The sequence below is a fragment of the Oncorhynchus kisutch genome, linkage group LG17 (assembly GCF_002021735.2).
Source record: "Oncorhynchus kisutch isolate 150728-3 linkage group LG17, Okis_V2, whole genome shotgun sequence".
In the NCBI taxonomy this organism is placed as follows: domain Eukaryota; kingdom Metazoa; phylum Chordata; class Actinopteri; order Salmoniformes; family Salmonidae; genus Oncorhynchus; species Oncorhynchus kisutch.
The window spans coordinates 45,107,865-45,123,148 of NC_034190.2; the positions used below are offsets into that span (position 1 = coordinate 45,107,865).

Here is a 15,284-nt window from a genome sequence, read left to right on the forward strand (position 1 = left end):
AACTGACGTGTATAGTGTTGTCAACAGCATACATAGACACATGAGGTTTATTCAGAGCCAGTGGCAGGTCATTATTAAATATGTAAGAAAGTAAGGGGCCTAGACAGCTGCTCTGGGGAATGCCTGATTCTTCCGGAATTATGTTGGGGAGTGTCACGTTCTTAGTTCTTTTGTTATGTCTTTGCTTTAGTATGGTCAGGGTGTGAGTCGGGTGGGTTGTCTATGTTCGTTTTTCTATGATTTGATATTTCTGTGTTTGGCCTGGTATGGTTCTCAAACAGAGGCAGCTGTCAATCCTTGTCCCTCATTGAGAACCATACTTAGGCAGCCTGTTTTCACCCTTGAGTTGTGGGTGATTATTTTCTGTTCAGTGTTTTTTGTATTCACCGTTCAGGACTGTTTCGTTTCGTTCTCGTTATTTTGTTTTGTGTTCATGATAATACATTATCAATATGGACACTTACCACGCTGCGCATTGGTCCTCCTCTTCTTCCACCAATAACGCCCGTTACAGAATCACCCACCAACCAAGGACCAAGCAGCGTTGTAACAGGCAGTGGCTGCAATCTCAAGACTCCTGGACATGGGAGGAGATTTTGGACAGCAAAGGACCCTGGGCACAGGCTGGGGAATATCGCCTCCCCAAGGCAGAGCTGGAGGCAGCGAAAGCCGAGAGGCGGTGGTATGAGGAGGCAGCACGGCAGCGCAGCTGGGATGAAAGGCAGCCCCAAAAATGTCTTAGGGAGGGGCACACGGGGAGTGTGGCTAAGTCACGTAGGAGACCTGAGCCAACTCCCCGTGCTTACCGTGGAGAGAGGTGGACCGGGCAGGCACCGTGTTATGTCGTGAGGCGCACGGTGTCCCCGGTGCGAAGGCATAGCCCGGTGCATTACATAGCAGTGCCTCTAATCGGCCGGGCAAGATTGGGCATCTGGTCTCCAGTGCGTCTTCTCGGGCCGGGGTACATGGCACCAGCCCTACGCATGGTGTCCCTGGTTCGCCAGCACAGCCCAGTGCGGTCTATTCCACCTCGCCGCACTGGCCTGTCTACGGGGAGTATCCAGCCAGGTAGGGTTGTGCAGGCTCGGTGCTCGAGACCTCCAGTGCGCCTCCACGGTCCAGTCTATCCGGTGCCTCCTCTACGCACCAGGCCTCCGGTGGCAGCCCCCCGCACCAGGCTGTCTCTCCGTCTCCTTCCTGCAGGTGCTCCCGCCTGTCCTGAGCTGCCACATTCTCCCATCTGTCCTGAGCTGCCAGAGTCTCCTGTCTGCCCTAAGCTGCCAGAGTCTCCCGTCTGTCCTGAGCTGCCAGAGTTTCCTGTCTGTCCTGAGCTGCCAGTCTCCCGTCTGTCCTGAGCTGCCAGAGTGTCCCGTCTGTCCTGAGCTGCCAGAGTTGCCCGTCTGTCCTGAGCTGCCAGAGTTGCCCGTCTGTCCTGAGCTGCCAGAGTCGCCTGTCTGTCCTGAGCTGCCAGAGTCGCCTGTCTGTCCTGCAGGTGCTCCCGCCTGTCCTGAGCTGCCACATTCTCCCATCTGTCCTGAGCTGCCAGTCTCCCGTCTGTCCTGAGCTGCCAGAGTGTCCCGTCTGTCCTGAGCTGCCAGAGTTGCCCGTCTGTCCTGAGCTGCCAGAGTTGCCCGTCTGTCCTGAGCTGCCAGAGTCGCCTGTCTGTCCTGAGCTGCCAGAGTCGCCTGTCTGTCCTGAACTGCCAGAGTCGCCCGTCTGTCCTGAGCTGCCAGAGTCGCCTGTCTGTCCTGAGCTGCCAGAGTCGCCTGTCTGTCCTGAACTGCCAGAGTCGCCCGTCTGTCCTGAGCTGCCAGAGTCTCCCGTCTGTCCTGAGCTGCCAGAGTCGCCCGCCAGAGCCGCCCACCAGTCAAGAGCTGCCAGAGCCGCCCGCCAGTCAGGAGCTGCCAGAGCCGCCTGTCAGTCTGGAGCTGCCAGAGCCATCCGTTACTCCAGAGCTGCCGGAATCGCCCTTCACTCCGGCGCCGCCGGAGTCTTCCGCCGGTCCGGTGCTGCCGGAATCTCCTGTTCATTCGAGACCCGTTGCTAGGGTCCCCAGTCCGAGGTCGGCGGCTGCTGTCGCCGCTCTAAAGAGGCCACGGAGGCAAGTAAAGAGGCAGGCAAAGACTATGGTGGAGTGGGGTCCATGTCCCTCGCCATAGCCGCCACTGTGGACAGACACCAACCCAGACCCTCCCCTATAGGTTCAGGTTTTGCGGCCGGAGTCCGCCCCTTTGGGGGGGGTACTGTCACGTTCTGACCTTAGTTATTTTGTTATGTCTTTTGTTTTAGTATGGTCAGGGCGTGAGTCGGGTGGGTTGTCTATGTTCGTTTTTCTATGATTTGGTATTTCTGTGTTTGGCCTGGTATGGTTCTCAATCAGAGGCAGCTGTCAATCATTGTCCCTGATTGAGAACCATACTTAGGCAGCCTGTTTTTACCCTTGAGTTGTGGGTGATTATTTTCTGTTCAGTGCTTTTTTTATTCACCGTTCAGGACTGTTTCTTTTCGTTCTCGTTATTTTGTTTTGTGTTCATGATAATAAATTATCAATATAGACACTTACCACGCTGCGCATTGGTCCTCCTCTTTTTCCACCAACAACGGCCCTTACAGGGAGGCTACCATTAAAGAACACCCTCTGTGTTCTGTTAGACAGGTAACTCTCAATCTTCAATATAGCCGGGGGTGTAAAGCCATAACATATACGTTTTTCCAGCAGCATACTATGATTGATAATGTCAAAAGCCACATTGAAGTCTAACAAAACAGCCCCCACAATGTTTTTATGAACGAACAATTTCTCTCAGCAAATCATCCATGATTTGTGTAAGTGCCGTGCATGTTGAATGGCCTTCCCTATAAGCGTGCAGAAAGTATTTTGTTAATTTATTTACTGCAAAATATCATTGTATCTGGTCAAATACAAGTTATTCCAAAAGTTTACCAAGGGTTGGTAACAGGCTGATTAGTCAGCTATTTGAGCTAGTAAGGGTGTTTTACTATGCTTGGGTAGCGGAATGACTTTTGCTTCCCACCAAGCAGGACGGCACACACTAATTTTCCATCCAAGTTTGGTAGACCCAGATGGCTTTTCATTGTTGATAGACAACAACAAAAAATGTCACCTCTTCCACACTCACTTTACAGATTTTATTTTTTACAATGCTTGTCTTTCATAATTTGATCAGTTGTACTTGGATGTGTAGGTTCGGGCATTTGTTGCTGGCATGTCATGCCTCAGTTTGCTACTCTTGCCAATTAAAAAAAACATTATCAGTCCTGAACTAAAGTCTTACGTTATTAGTCAGCTGCTCGATTCAGTTCTGGGTCCATAGGTGTTTTTAGAGAAGAGATTAAGAGATGCTACAACTGGGAAAGAAACTGGAGTGAGGAGCTCCCCCTCTCTCTTTGCAAGTTGCTGGCCTTCCTCCCATCCCTTGTGTCCAACCAACTTGCCAAAACTACACTGCTCAAAAAAATAAAGGTAACACTAAAATAACACATCCTAGATCTGAATGAATGAAATATTCTTATTAAATACTTGTTTCTTTACATAGTTGAATGTGCTGACAACAAAATCACACAAATATTATCAATGGAAATCAAATTTATCAACCCATGTAGGTCTGGATTTGGAGTCACACTCAAAATTAAAGTGGAAAACCACACTACAGGCTGATCCAACTTTGATGTAATGTCCTTAAAACAAGTCAAAATGAGGCTCAGTAGTGTGTGTGGCCTCCACGTGCCTGTATGACCTCCCTACAACGCCTGGGCATGCTCCTGATGAGGTGGCGGATGGTCTCCTGAGGGATCTCCTCCCAGACCTGGACTAAAGCATCCACCAACTCCTGGACAGTCTGTGGTGCAACGTGGTGTTGGTGGATGGAGCGAGACATGATGTCCCAGATGTCCTCAATTGGATTCAGGTCTGGGGAACGGGCGGGCCAGTCCATAGCATCAATGCCTTCCTCTTGCAGGAACTGCTGACACACTCCAGCCACATGAGGTCTAGCATTGTCTTTCATTAGGAGGAACCCAGGGCCAACCGCACCAGCATATGGTCTCACAAGGGGTCTGAGGATCTCATCTCGGTACCTAATGGCAGTCAGGCTACCTCTGGCGACCACATGGAGGGCTATGCGGCCCCCCAAAGAAATGCCACCCCACACCATGACTGACCCGCCGCCAAACCGGTCATGCTGGAGAATGTTGCAGGCAGCAGAACGTTCGCCATGGCATCTCCAGACTCTGTTACGTCTGTGAACCTGTGAACCTGCTTTCATCTGTGAAGAGCACAAGGCGCCAGTGGCGAATTTGCCAATCTTGGTGTTCTCTGGCAAATGCCAAACGTCCTGCACGGTGTTGGGCTGTAAGCACAACCCCCACCTGTGGACGTCAGGCCCTCATACCACCCTCATGGAGTCTGTTTCTGACCGTTTGAGCAGACACATGCACATTTGTGGCCTGCTGGAGGTCATTTTGCAGGGCTCTGCCAGTGCTCCTCCTGCTCCTCCTTGCACAAAGGCGGAGGTAGCGGTCCTGCTGCTGGGTTGTTGCCCTCCTACGGCCTTCTCCACGTCTCCTGATGTACTGGCCTGTCTCCTGGTAGCACCTCCATGCTCTGGACACTACGCTGACAGACACAGCAAACCTTCTTGCCACAGCTCGCATTGATGTTCCATCCTGGATGACTCCGTCTCATGCTACCACTAGAGTGAAAGCACCGACAGCATTCAAAAGTGACCAAAACATCAGCCAGGAAGCATAGGAACTGAGAAGTGGTCTGTGGTTACCACCTGCAGAACCACTCCTTTATTGGGGGTGTCTTGCTAATTGCCTATAATTTCCACCTGTTGACTATTCCATTTGCACAACAGCATGTGAAATTTATTGTCAATCAGTGTTGCTTCCTAAGTGGACAGTTTGATTTCTCAGAAGTGTGTTTGACTTGAAGTTACATTGTGTTGTTTAAGTGTTCCCTTTATTTTTTTGAGCAGTGTATATTTTCTTAATAGATTTAAAGACTCAACGTGTTTGTAAACTTCCGACTTCAACTGTATGTGCTCATCTTCATTATCATTGCACATAATGGATATTATCTTTGATTGACTGTGACTGATAGACAGGCCTATCGTTTTTTCTCTAGAAAGCAGAAATGAACACAAGCCAGCGAGCAAAGCGAGAGACCTTCCCTCCCCCTGAATACCCCCACTCCCTAATATGTTGCCAAGGCAGATCAGAGGAGTGTGTTGATGACTAACCACTCGGTATAGTGAGAGTGTGTTACGTCAACAAAAAAAACACTCTCTCCTGGTCTCCCATGAGGCCTCCTCTCCCTCTCTCTCCACTCATCCTCCATACAGTGGTGATGTAAGTAGTGCACTGCCTGCCTTCCTCAGGCCAGGCCAGGGGCTAGCAGCTACACCAGCTTTACCTTGTCCCTTAGAGGAATCAGCAGCGTCCATTTTAGAGAGAGATTAACAACACACCACAGTACCTCATGCACTCTGACTCACTCACTGGCTCTCAAAGAACAGAGAGGGAGACTAGTTAAGTCATTGTCCTTTCATGGCTTTAGTTATCTCATGTGGCTTTGTGTGTGTTTTGTAATAGGTTCTGAGAAGCTGTTTTAGTTATCTTCTAGATTCCAAGTATTGGATGTTCCACAGGGTTGTGGTGAGGGAATGATGTTTTGGATTCATGTGGACAGATCGTGTTTGAGCCTGGTCTGTGGCATGTGATGGGGTGGGGCTGATTCTACTGGAACTGAATTCGCTACAGTAAACCCATGATCTTGTTTTCCATATAAACCATTTTACTGTAAGGGCCTGTCCCCTTATCACCCACCCTCCATTCCCTACTTACACCTTTGAATGGCTAGCAGAAGAACCCTGTATACCAAATTGATGCCGTGATATTCCATAGATTTATGTAATCAAGAAATTAAACAAGAATGAGATGATTTATTTAGGTTGTTTTTCAACCAAAATACACAAACACAATTTAAAAGGCATGTGATGTTAGCATGCACAAACCATTAAGCCTCTCTCATGGTGCCAGATTTTTTATATTCTCCCTAAATTATTGCCTTTCAATGTTTCATGTTTCTGGTGTCGGTAGGCAGCGATAGGCATCAGATACCTTGTCCTGTTAATAAAAATGTTTTCAGCTGTTTCACTCTCCAGCCAGAGACCCTCTCTTTTCTCCAAACCTGATAAATGATCACTTAACTTAGGTTGGTTGTATTCGTCTTTTGTGTTTGGACTGTACATTCGTTTTGAAAACTATAATGGCATAAACATAATGTGCTTTTGACTGTTTTAATAAAGTCTGAGCCAATGTGTGCGTTTGTGTGTGTGTCTCTGTACAATATTAATGTGTAATTGCTTGTAACAAATTGCTTAAAATGCTTTAATATATCTGCCATAGCCCAGATATAAATTATTCTCTCTCTATTTCTCTCACGCTCTCTTCACTTTCTCTTTTTCCCTCTCCCTCTCTCTCTTGCTCTCTCTCTCACACGCTCCCTTTTTCTCTCTCTCACTCTCTCTCCCCTCTCTCTCTCCCTCTCCTTCTCTTTCACTCTCTCTCCCTCTCCCTCTTTATCTCCCTCTCCCTCTCCCTCTCCTTTCTCTTGTACTCTCTGCTAAAAGAAGACTGGCGTCCACTCTAAGAGTCCCAGTGAGGAGCATGTGGTGAGGGCCATGTCTCTGGAGATGGAGAAGAGTGTCACTAAGTTGATGTACGACTTCCAGAGGAACTCTACTTCTGACGACGACTCAGGCTGCGCGCTGGAGGAATACGCCTGGGTGCCCCCTGGCCTCAGCCCTGAACAGGTATGGTACCCACCTCTCTGTTACCCCGTCTTTTTTACCCCCGTTTTCCCATTCTCTTACACTGCTGACTACACCCCTCGGTCTCAGCCCTGAACAGGTACACAACTGAATTCTGACTTTCTGTTACCTCTTTATCCCAACTACCCAATAATCTAGCCATGCACATGCCTCTTCAAGTCTCCTGTGTCCTACCACAGTTTTCTGAACCCTGGCTGAAACAAATTGAACTGTATTTGTCACAACAGTCCAATTATTTGTAGCTGGATTCATTGATTGGTAAACGAGCAGCAGAACTGATGATTAATTCATTTTCAATCCCCTCGATCATGCGCTGAGTGCCACGTGTGGTTTGAGGAGAGAAGGATAGAGGAGAAAAAGACAGAAAATGACCAAACTGAAGATGAGCTGGAGTATAATCTGTGGAATGCATTGTCTGAAGAACATGAAATATGAAATATGAAAGTAATGAAATGATGGTTGTATTTTGTGTTTTGTGGGCGGTAGGTAGCCTAGTGGTTTGAGCATTTGGCCAGTAACCGAAAGGTTGTTGGATCGAAACCCACAAGCTGACAAGGTAAAAATATATTGATCTGCTCCTGAACAAGGCAGTTAACCCATTGTTCCCCGATAGGCCTTCATTGTAAATAAGAATTTGTTCTTAACTGTCTCGCCTGGTTAAATAAAGGTAAAAAAAAAAAAAAAGATATCAGTGGTCTATAATTCTTTGTTACTTTTATATTTTTTATTTTAAGTTTTTAAATTAGAACCGCATTGTTGGTTAAGTGCTGGTAAGTAAGCATTTCACTGTAACCTCCTCACTGAGGAGTAGTAAGGATCGGAGGACCAATGCGTAGCGTGGTACGTGTTCATGCTCTTTATTAAACCAAGCGAACACTGAAACAAAACAATAAACGACACGTGAAATAACTAACCGAAACAGTTCCGTATGGAACACACAGACACAGAAAATAAAAACCCACAAAACACAAGTGGGAAAAGGCTACCTAAGTATGATTCTCAATCAGAGACAACTAACGACACCTGCCTCTGATTGAGAACCATACCAGGCCAAACGCAAACACAACATAGAAAACGGAACATAGACAACCCACCCAACTCACGCCCTGACCATACTAAAACAAAGACATAATAAAAGAACTAAGGTCTGAACATGACAGTACCACCCCCAAAGGTGCGGACTCCGGCCGCAAAACCTAAACCTGTAGGGGAGGGTCTGGGTGGGTGTCTGTCTGCGGTGGCGGCTCTGGCGCGGGACGTGGACCCCACTCCACCATAGTCCTTTTCCGCCTCTTTACTCGCCTCTGTGGCCTCTTTAACGCGGCGACCCTCGCCTCCGACCTCGGACTGGGAACCCAAACCACGGGTCCCGAATGGATGGGAGATTCCGGCAGCACCGGACGGACGAGAGATTCCGGCAGCACCGGACAGGCGGGAGACTCCGGCAGCTCCGGAGTGAAGGGCGATTCTGGCAGTTCCTGGCTGACGGACGGCTCTGGCAGCTCCTAGCTGACTGATGGCTCTGGCAGCTCCTGGCTGACTGACGGCTCTGGCAGCTCCTGGCTGACTGACGGCTCTGGTAGCTCCTGGTTGACTGACGGCTCTGGTAGCTCCTGGCTGACTGACGGCTCTGGCAGCTCCTTGTTGACTGACGGCTCTGGCAGCTCAGGACAGACGGGAGACTCTGGCAGCTCAGGACAGAAGGAAGACTCTGGCAGCTCAGGGCAGACGGGAGACTCTGGCAGCTCAGGAGACACAGGAGACTCTGGCTGCTCAGGACAGACGGGAGACTCTGGCAGCTCAGGACAGACGGGCGACTCTGGCAGCTCAGGACAGACGGGAGACTCTGGCAGTCCTGGGCAGGAGGAAGACTCTGGCAGCACTGGACAGGCGGGAGCACTTATAGGGAGGAGACGGAGAGACAGCCTGGTGCGGGGGCGGCCACCGGAGGGCTGGTGCGTGGAGGTGGCACCGGATAGACCAGACCGTGAAGGCGCACTGGAGCGCTCGAGCACCGAGCCTGCCCAACCTTACCTGGTTGAATGCTCCCCGTAGCCAGGCCAGTGCGGCGAGGTGGAATGGCCCGCACTGGGCTGTGCTGGTGAACCAGGGACACCATGCGTAAGGCTGGTGCCATGTATCCCGGCCCAAGGAGATGCACGGTCCACCTCTTGGCTCAGGTCTCCTACCTGACTTAGCCACACTCCCCGTGTGCTCCCCCTCAAGACATTTTTGGGGCTGTCTCTCGGGCTTCCAGCCGCGCTGCCGTGCTGCTTCCTCATACCACCGCCTCTCGCCTTTCGCTGCCTCCAGCTCTGCCTTGGGGCGGCAATATTCCCCAGCCTGTGCCCAGGGTCCCTTGCCGTCCAAAATCTCCTCCCATGTTCAGGAGTCTTGCGATTTCGGCCGCTGCCCGTTACCACGCTGCTTGGTCCTTGGTTGGGGGTGATTCTGTAACTCCTGTCTTCTTCCTCTTCCTCCTCTCCTCTGACGAGGAGGAGTAATAAGGATCGGAGGATCAATGCGCAGCGTGGAATGTGTTCATGCTCTTTATTAAACCAAACGAACACTGAAACAAAACAATAAACGACACGTGAAATAACTAACCGAAACAGTTCCGTGTGGAACACACAGACACAGAAAAGGCTACCTAAGTATGATTCTCAATCAGAGACAACTAACGACACCTGCCTCTGATTGAGAACCATACCAGGCCAAACGCAAACGGAACATAGACAACCCACCCAACTCACACCCTGACCATACTAAAACAAAGACATAGTAAAAGAACTAAGGTCAGAACGTGACAGAACCAGGCAACATGTAGATGGTTTGAAAAATAAATTAAGGACAGAACACCTAACAAAGGGTGTTTCACAGGGATCGGTTCTTGGTACGGTTCTTTTCACTATTTACATGAAAGGGGAAAGGGGGATACCTAGTCAGTTGTACAATTGAATGCCTTCAACTGACATGTGTCTTCCACATTCAACCCCTCTGAATCAGAGAGGTGCGGTGGGCTGCCTTAATCGACATCAACGTCTTCAGTACCCCGGGAACAATGGGTTAACTGCCTTGCTAAGGGGCAGAAAAACAGATGTTTACCTTGTCAGCTCGGGGATTCTATCCAGCAACCTTTCAAACAATATTGGTTTACTGTATATGTAATAATTCAAACTTTCATCTGTTTGCAGATGACACTGTGGTGTATGCTATTGCCCCCACAGCTGACCAGGCTCTGTCAGAGCTTCAATCTGCCTTTATTGTAATTGTCTCAAATCCCTTCCTGTTTGAACGTGGAACCAGGGAGAGCTTGGTTTGTTTTGGAAAGTTTATTGTTTTGAAAGTGTATTGGAAAGTTTCTTAGTAGCTAGATAACGTTTGAGTTTGGATCATGGGATGCCAAGGCTGGTATCCAAGGCTGGGTCTGAGGTCTATTTGGTGAAGAATGATAGGCTAGCAGCCCGTGACTGCAGCCCACAATGCGGTTATTCATTGTGGCTGGGACTGTGGATTGTCCGGGATTGTGGCTGTCTAAATAAGAGACGGCTATATAAAATGTATTTGGAAAACAAACAAAAAATATATTTTGTATCTTATTTTTCCTACTTATGAGTTACAACCTAATTAGCACAATGAATCAAAAAATACCTTTGGAGTAAAATAATAAACAGCTATTTGTTGTTGTTTTCAATCTTCCTTGTGACCTGCCCTGTCTGGAACTGTGAGGAGTACATGGTTTACAGCTACCATGACAAATACCAAAGCCGATGGGAGTACCGTTGAGGACAGTAGTGTTTCTCTACCACAGTTGAAGGATATTTTAAACAAACGCAAAGAGTTCTATAAGCAGAAAATAGCTTCAAGTATTTTGTCCAAATACTGGTGGATTCAACTAATAAAAGAATGGACGACCTGACCAGAGAGGTCCATGATCTGAAGGACAGTTGCAGTTCTCCCAGGGTCAGCTCAATGAGTTGAAACAGGAAAACGTCAAGATGACAGGTAAGTCATTGAGAGAGGACATCAGTTCTGTGTGTGAATCCATGATAAATAACAATGATGGAGAAATCAGATCTCGAGTGACAATCAAGGCGCAACAACAAGGTTGTGGACGGAATTGCAGAATCTCCACATGAGACCTGAACGTAGTCGGAGGACAAAGTGAGGGAAATTATCTCTGAGAAATTGAAGATGGACCACAGGAAGATTGAGGTGGAGAGCGTCTATAGGGCTGGAAAACCCAGGCCGATAGTGGTCAAGTTCCTGAGGTTCAAGGAGAAGGTAGCTGTTCTGGAAAGAGCCAAGAACTTGAGAGGAACATATATCTTCCTCAACAAGGACTATCGTGAAGCTGTGCACCAAAAGAGGAAATAACTTATCCCTGCCACGAAAGCTGCCAGAGCATATGGGGACATTACTTACATCCACTATGATAGGCTCATTGTCCACTCTCCCTCCCAGAAGCCTGGAAGGGATGAGAGGCAAACCTATGGGTTCATAGCTTCAACCCCGCAGCACACATACACATACACCAATTGATTAATGGACTGCTGAATATATATATTTTTCTCGTACTTTTCCATATTATCTCTATCTCTGATAAGCTACCCAAGGAAAGGGCTGAAAATAGCCCATATTAATATACTGTATGTAGCCTTAGAAATAAGGTTCATGAAATTAATAACTTACTAACATCAGATAACATTCATATACTACCCTTTATGAGACTCACTTAGATAATTAATTTGATGATACAGCAGTAGCAGTACAAGGATATAACATCTATAGAAGAGCCCGAAGTGCCTATGGGGGAGGTGCTGCTGTGTATATTCAGAGCCATATCCCTGTAATGCTTAGAGAAGATCTTATGTCAAGTGTTATTGAAGTGTTGTGGTTGCAGGTTCACTTGGCACATTGTTAGTTGAGAAATGTAAAGCCTTTTCTTTTGGAGTGTCGCCATAGGCCACCAAGTGCTAACAGTCAGTATCTAGATAATATGTGTGACATGCTTGATGAATGAATGGATGAAAATCACCAGTTGGCAACCTTATGGGATTAATTAAAAGAAATCAACAATCACTGTTGTAATCAAATCAAATGGTATTTGTCACCCCTGAATACAACAGGTACCTTACAGTGAAATGTTTACTTACAAGCCCTTAAAACCAACAATGCAGTTCTAAAATAAACTGAAGTAAAACATTTTTTTAAAGTAAAGTATAGGTAGAGGTAAAGTGGGGGGGCAATGCAAATAGCCCAGGTAGCCATTAGATTAGCTGTTCAGCAGTCTATGGCTTGGGGGTAGAAGCTCTTAAGAAGCCTTTTGGACCTATACTTGGCGCTCCAGTACCGCTTGCCTTGCGGTAAAAGAGAGATCAGTCTATGACTAGGGTGAATGGAATTTTTGCTCGCACACGCTTTTTCAGTTCTGCCCACACATTTTCTATAGGATTGAGGTCAGGGCTTTGTGATGGCCACCCCAATACCTTGACTATGTTGTCCTTACGCCATTTTGCCAAAACTTTGGAAGTATGCTTGGGCTCATTGTCCATTTGGAAGACCCATTTGCTGTAAGGGGTGCGTAACTGGTGGCAGCGAAGTCAGACGCAGGAGAGCAGAACTAGATAATAGCCGGAGCAGTTTAATGGCAAAACCAATGGCATCAAAAATAACAACACATGGGTACAAAACCCGTCGTGCTCCAGACAACATGTGCACAAGCACTTAAAACAAACAATCACGCACAAAGACATGGGGGAAACAGAGGGCTAAATACACAACACATAGTGAGGGAAATGAAACTAGGTGTGTGGGAAAACAAGACAACACAAATGGAAAATGAACAATGGATCAGCGATGGCTAGAAGACCGGTGAAGTCGACCGCCGAATATCGCCTGAACAAGGAGAGGCATCGACAAGTCGTGACAAGTATACCATGAGTAAGTATATAATTTGTATCTACTGAACAAAAATATAAATGCTTTATGCAACAATTTCAAATATTTTACTGATTTACCGTTCATAGGAAATCAGTCTATTAAAGTAAATTCATTAGGCTCTAATCTATGAATTTCACATGACTGGGAATACAGAAATGACTGGGAATACAGAAATGCATCTATTGTTCACAGATACCTTAAAAAAAAGGTCAGTATCTGGTGTGACCACCATGTGCTTCATGCAGCGCGACACATCCCCTTCACATAGAGTTGATCAGACTGATTTTGGCCTATGGAATATTGTCCCATTCCACTTCAATGGCTGTGCGAAGTTGCTGGATGTTGACGGGAACTGGAACATGCAGTAGTACACGAACTGGGACATTTACAGCTTGCAGGAATTGTGTACAGATCCTTGCGTCATGGGGCCGTGCAATGTCATACTGAAACACGAGGTGATGGAGGCGGATATATGGCACGACAATGGCCCTCAGGATATCGTCAAGGTATCTCTGTGCATTCAAACTGCAGTTGTGTTTGTTGTCCGAAGCTTATGCCTGCCCATACCATAACCCCACCGCTACCATGGGTAACTCTGTTCACAATGTTGACATTAGTAAGCCGCTTGCCCATACAACGCCATACTGCCACGCTGTCTGCCATCTGCCAGGTAAGGTTGAAACCAGGATTCTTCCATGTAGAGCACACTTCTCCAGTATGCCAGTTGCCATCGAAGGTGAGCATTTGCCCACTAAATTTGTTTAGGACGCCAAACTGCAGTCAGGTCAAGACCCTGGTGAGGATGACGACCATGCAGAGGAGCTTCCCTGAGATGGTTTCTGACAGTTTGTGCAAAAATTATTGGGTTGTGAAAACCCACATTCATCAGCTTTCCAGGTGGCTGGTCTCAAACAATCCCAAAGGTAAAGAAGCTGGATGTGGAGGTCCTGGGCTGGCGTGGTTACACATGGTATGCAGTTTTGTGTCCCCTCAATATGGAGAACCAGTCTCAGAACATTAAACATGAAATGTTTAAAGGGACTTTGGAACAATGGTTTCCGTCAGCCACAATGGTGGTCATGGTGAGATGGAATATGAAAATGTATGTCATTTTTGTTTTGTTTTTAAAGGTTAACCTGTTGCTTCGAGCAATCCCGTATCCGGGAGCGTAATTATAGCCTCAAGCTCATTACCATAACGCAACGTTAACTATTCATGAAAATCGCAAATGAAATGAAATAAATATTTTGGCTCACAAGCTTAGCCTTTTGTTAACAACACTGTCATCTCAGATTTTCAAAATATGCTTTTCAACCATAGCTACACAAGCATTTGTGTAAGAGTATTGATAGCTAGCATAGCATTAAGCCTAGCATTCAGCAGGCAACATTTTCACAAAAACAAGAAAAGCATTCAAATAAAATAATTTACCTTTGAAGAACATTTGGATGTTTTCAATGAGGAGACTCTCAGTTAGATAGCAAATGTTCAGTTTTTCCAAAAATATTATTTGTGTAGGAGAAATCGCTCCGTTTTGTTCATCACGTTTGGCTAAGAAAAAAAAACGAAAATTCAGTCATTACAACGCCAAACTTTTTTCCAAATTAACTCCATAATATCGACAGAAACATGGCAAACGTTGTTTAGAATCAATCCTCAAGGTGTTTTTCACATATCTATTCGATGATAAGTCATTCGTGACAGTTTGGTTTCTCCTCTGAAGCGAATGGTAAAATACACGCAGCTGGCGATTACGCAATAATTGCAACGGAGGACACCAACCGGAGCACCTGGTAAATGTAGTCTCTTATGGTCAATCTTCCAATGATATGCCTACAAATACGTCACAATGCTGCAGACACCTTGGGGAAACGACAGAAAGTGTAGGCTCATCCCTTGCGCAATCACAGCCATATAAGGAGACATTGGAACAAAGCGCATTCAAAATCTGGGGCATTTCCTGTTTGAAATTTCATCTTGGTTTCGCCTGTAGCATCAGTTCTGTGGCACTCACAGATAATATCTTTGCAGATTTGGAAACGTCAGAGTGTTTTCTTTCCAAAGCTGTCAATTATATGCATAGTCGAGCATCTTTTCGTGACAAAATATCTTGTTTAAAACGGGAACGTTTTTTTATCCATGAATTAAAAGAGCGCCCCCTATATCCAAGAAGTTAATAGATTACATTATTATGAAAACATTGTAACGTTAACAGTTTACCTAGTATATGTTTGATCTTTATACATTGTACATTGTATGGAAAATGTCCAAATCAAAGAGAATGTTTTGGGAAGATGAAATGTGAAGTTAGTTGTCTAAAATTTGATTTGAGTCAAATCTAGACCTTGCTCTTAACTTGGTACGCCCAGAGAATTGCCATAAAGGCGGTTACGTCCACTTCTGACCCAAGGCTATAAAACCTGTGAGTGAAGAATTAACATATCAGACTAAGTGACCCAAGCTGCAGCCGAGGTCTAAAAAGTC

The 15,284-nt window shown here is 46.6% G+C and overlaps 1 protein-coding gene across 2 annotated transcripts in view; it reads left to right on the forward strand.

Annotated features, from left to right (window-relative positions):
- The window catches only part of LOC109908499 (prickle-like protein 2), a 108,401-nt gene that overhangs the window by 70,234 nt on the left and 22,883 nt on the right, over positions 1 to 15,284 (forward strand). Inside the window, exon 2 of one of the 2 annotated variants that reach the window (XM_031793910.1) lies at positions 6,657 to 6,839. In XM_031793910.1, the coding sequence (XP_031649770.1) occupies positions 6,708 to 6,839 (132 nt within the window). In that variant the 5' untranslated portion in view covers positions 6,657 to 6,707. The remainder of the gene's footprint in view (positions 1 to 6,656; positions 6,840 to 15,284) is intronic. The other variant, XM_020507152.2, reaches the window with a different exon arrangement.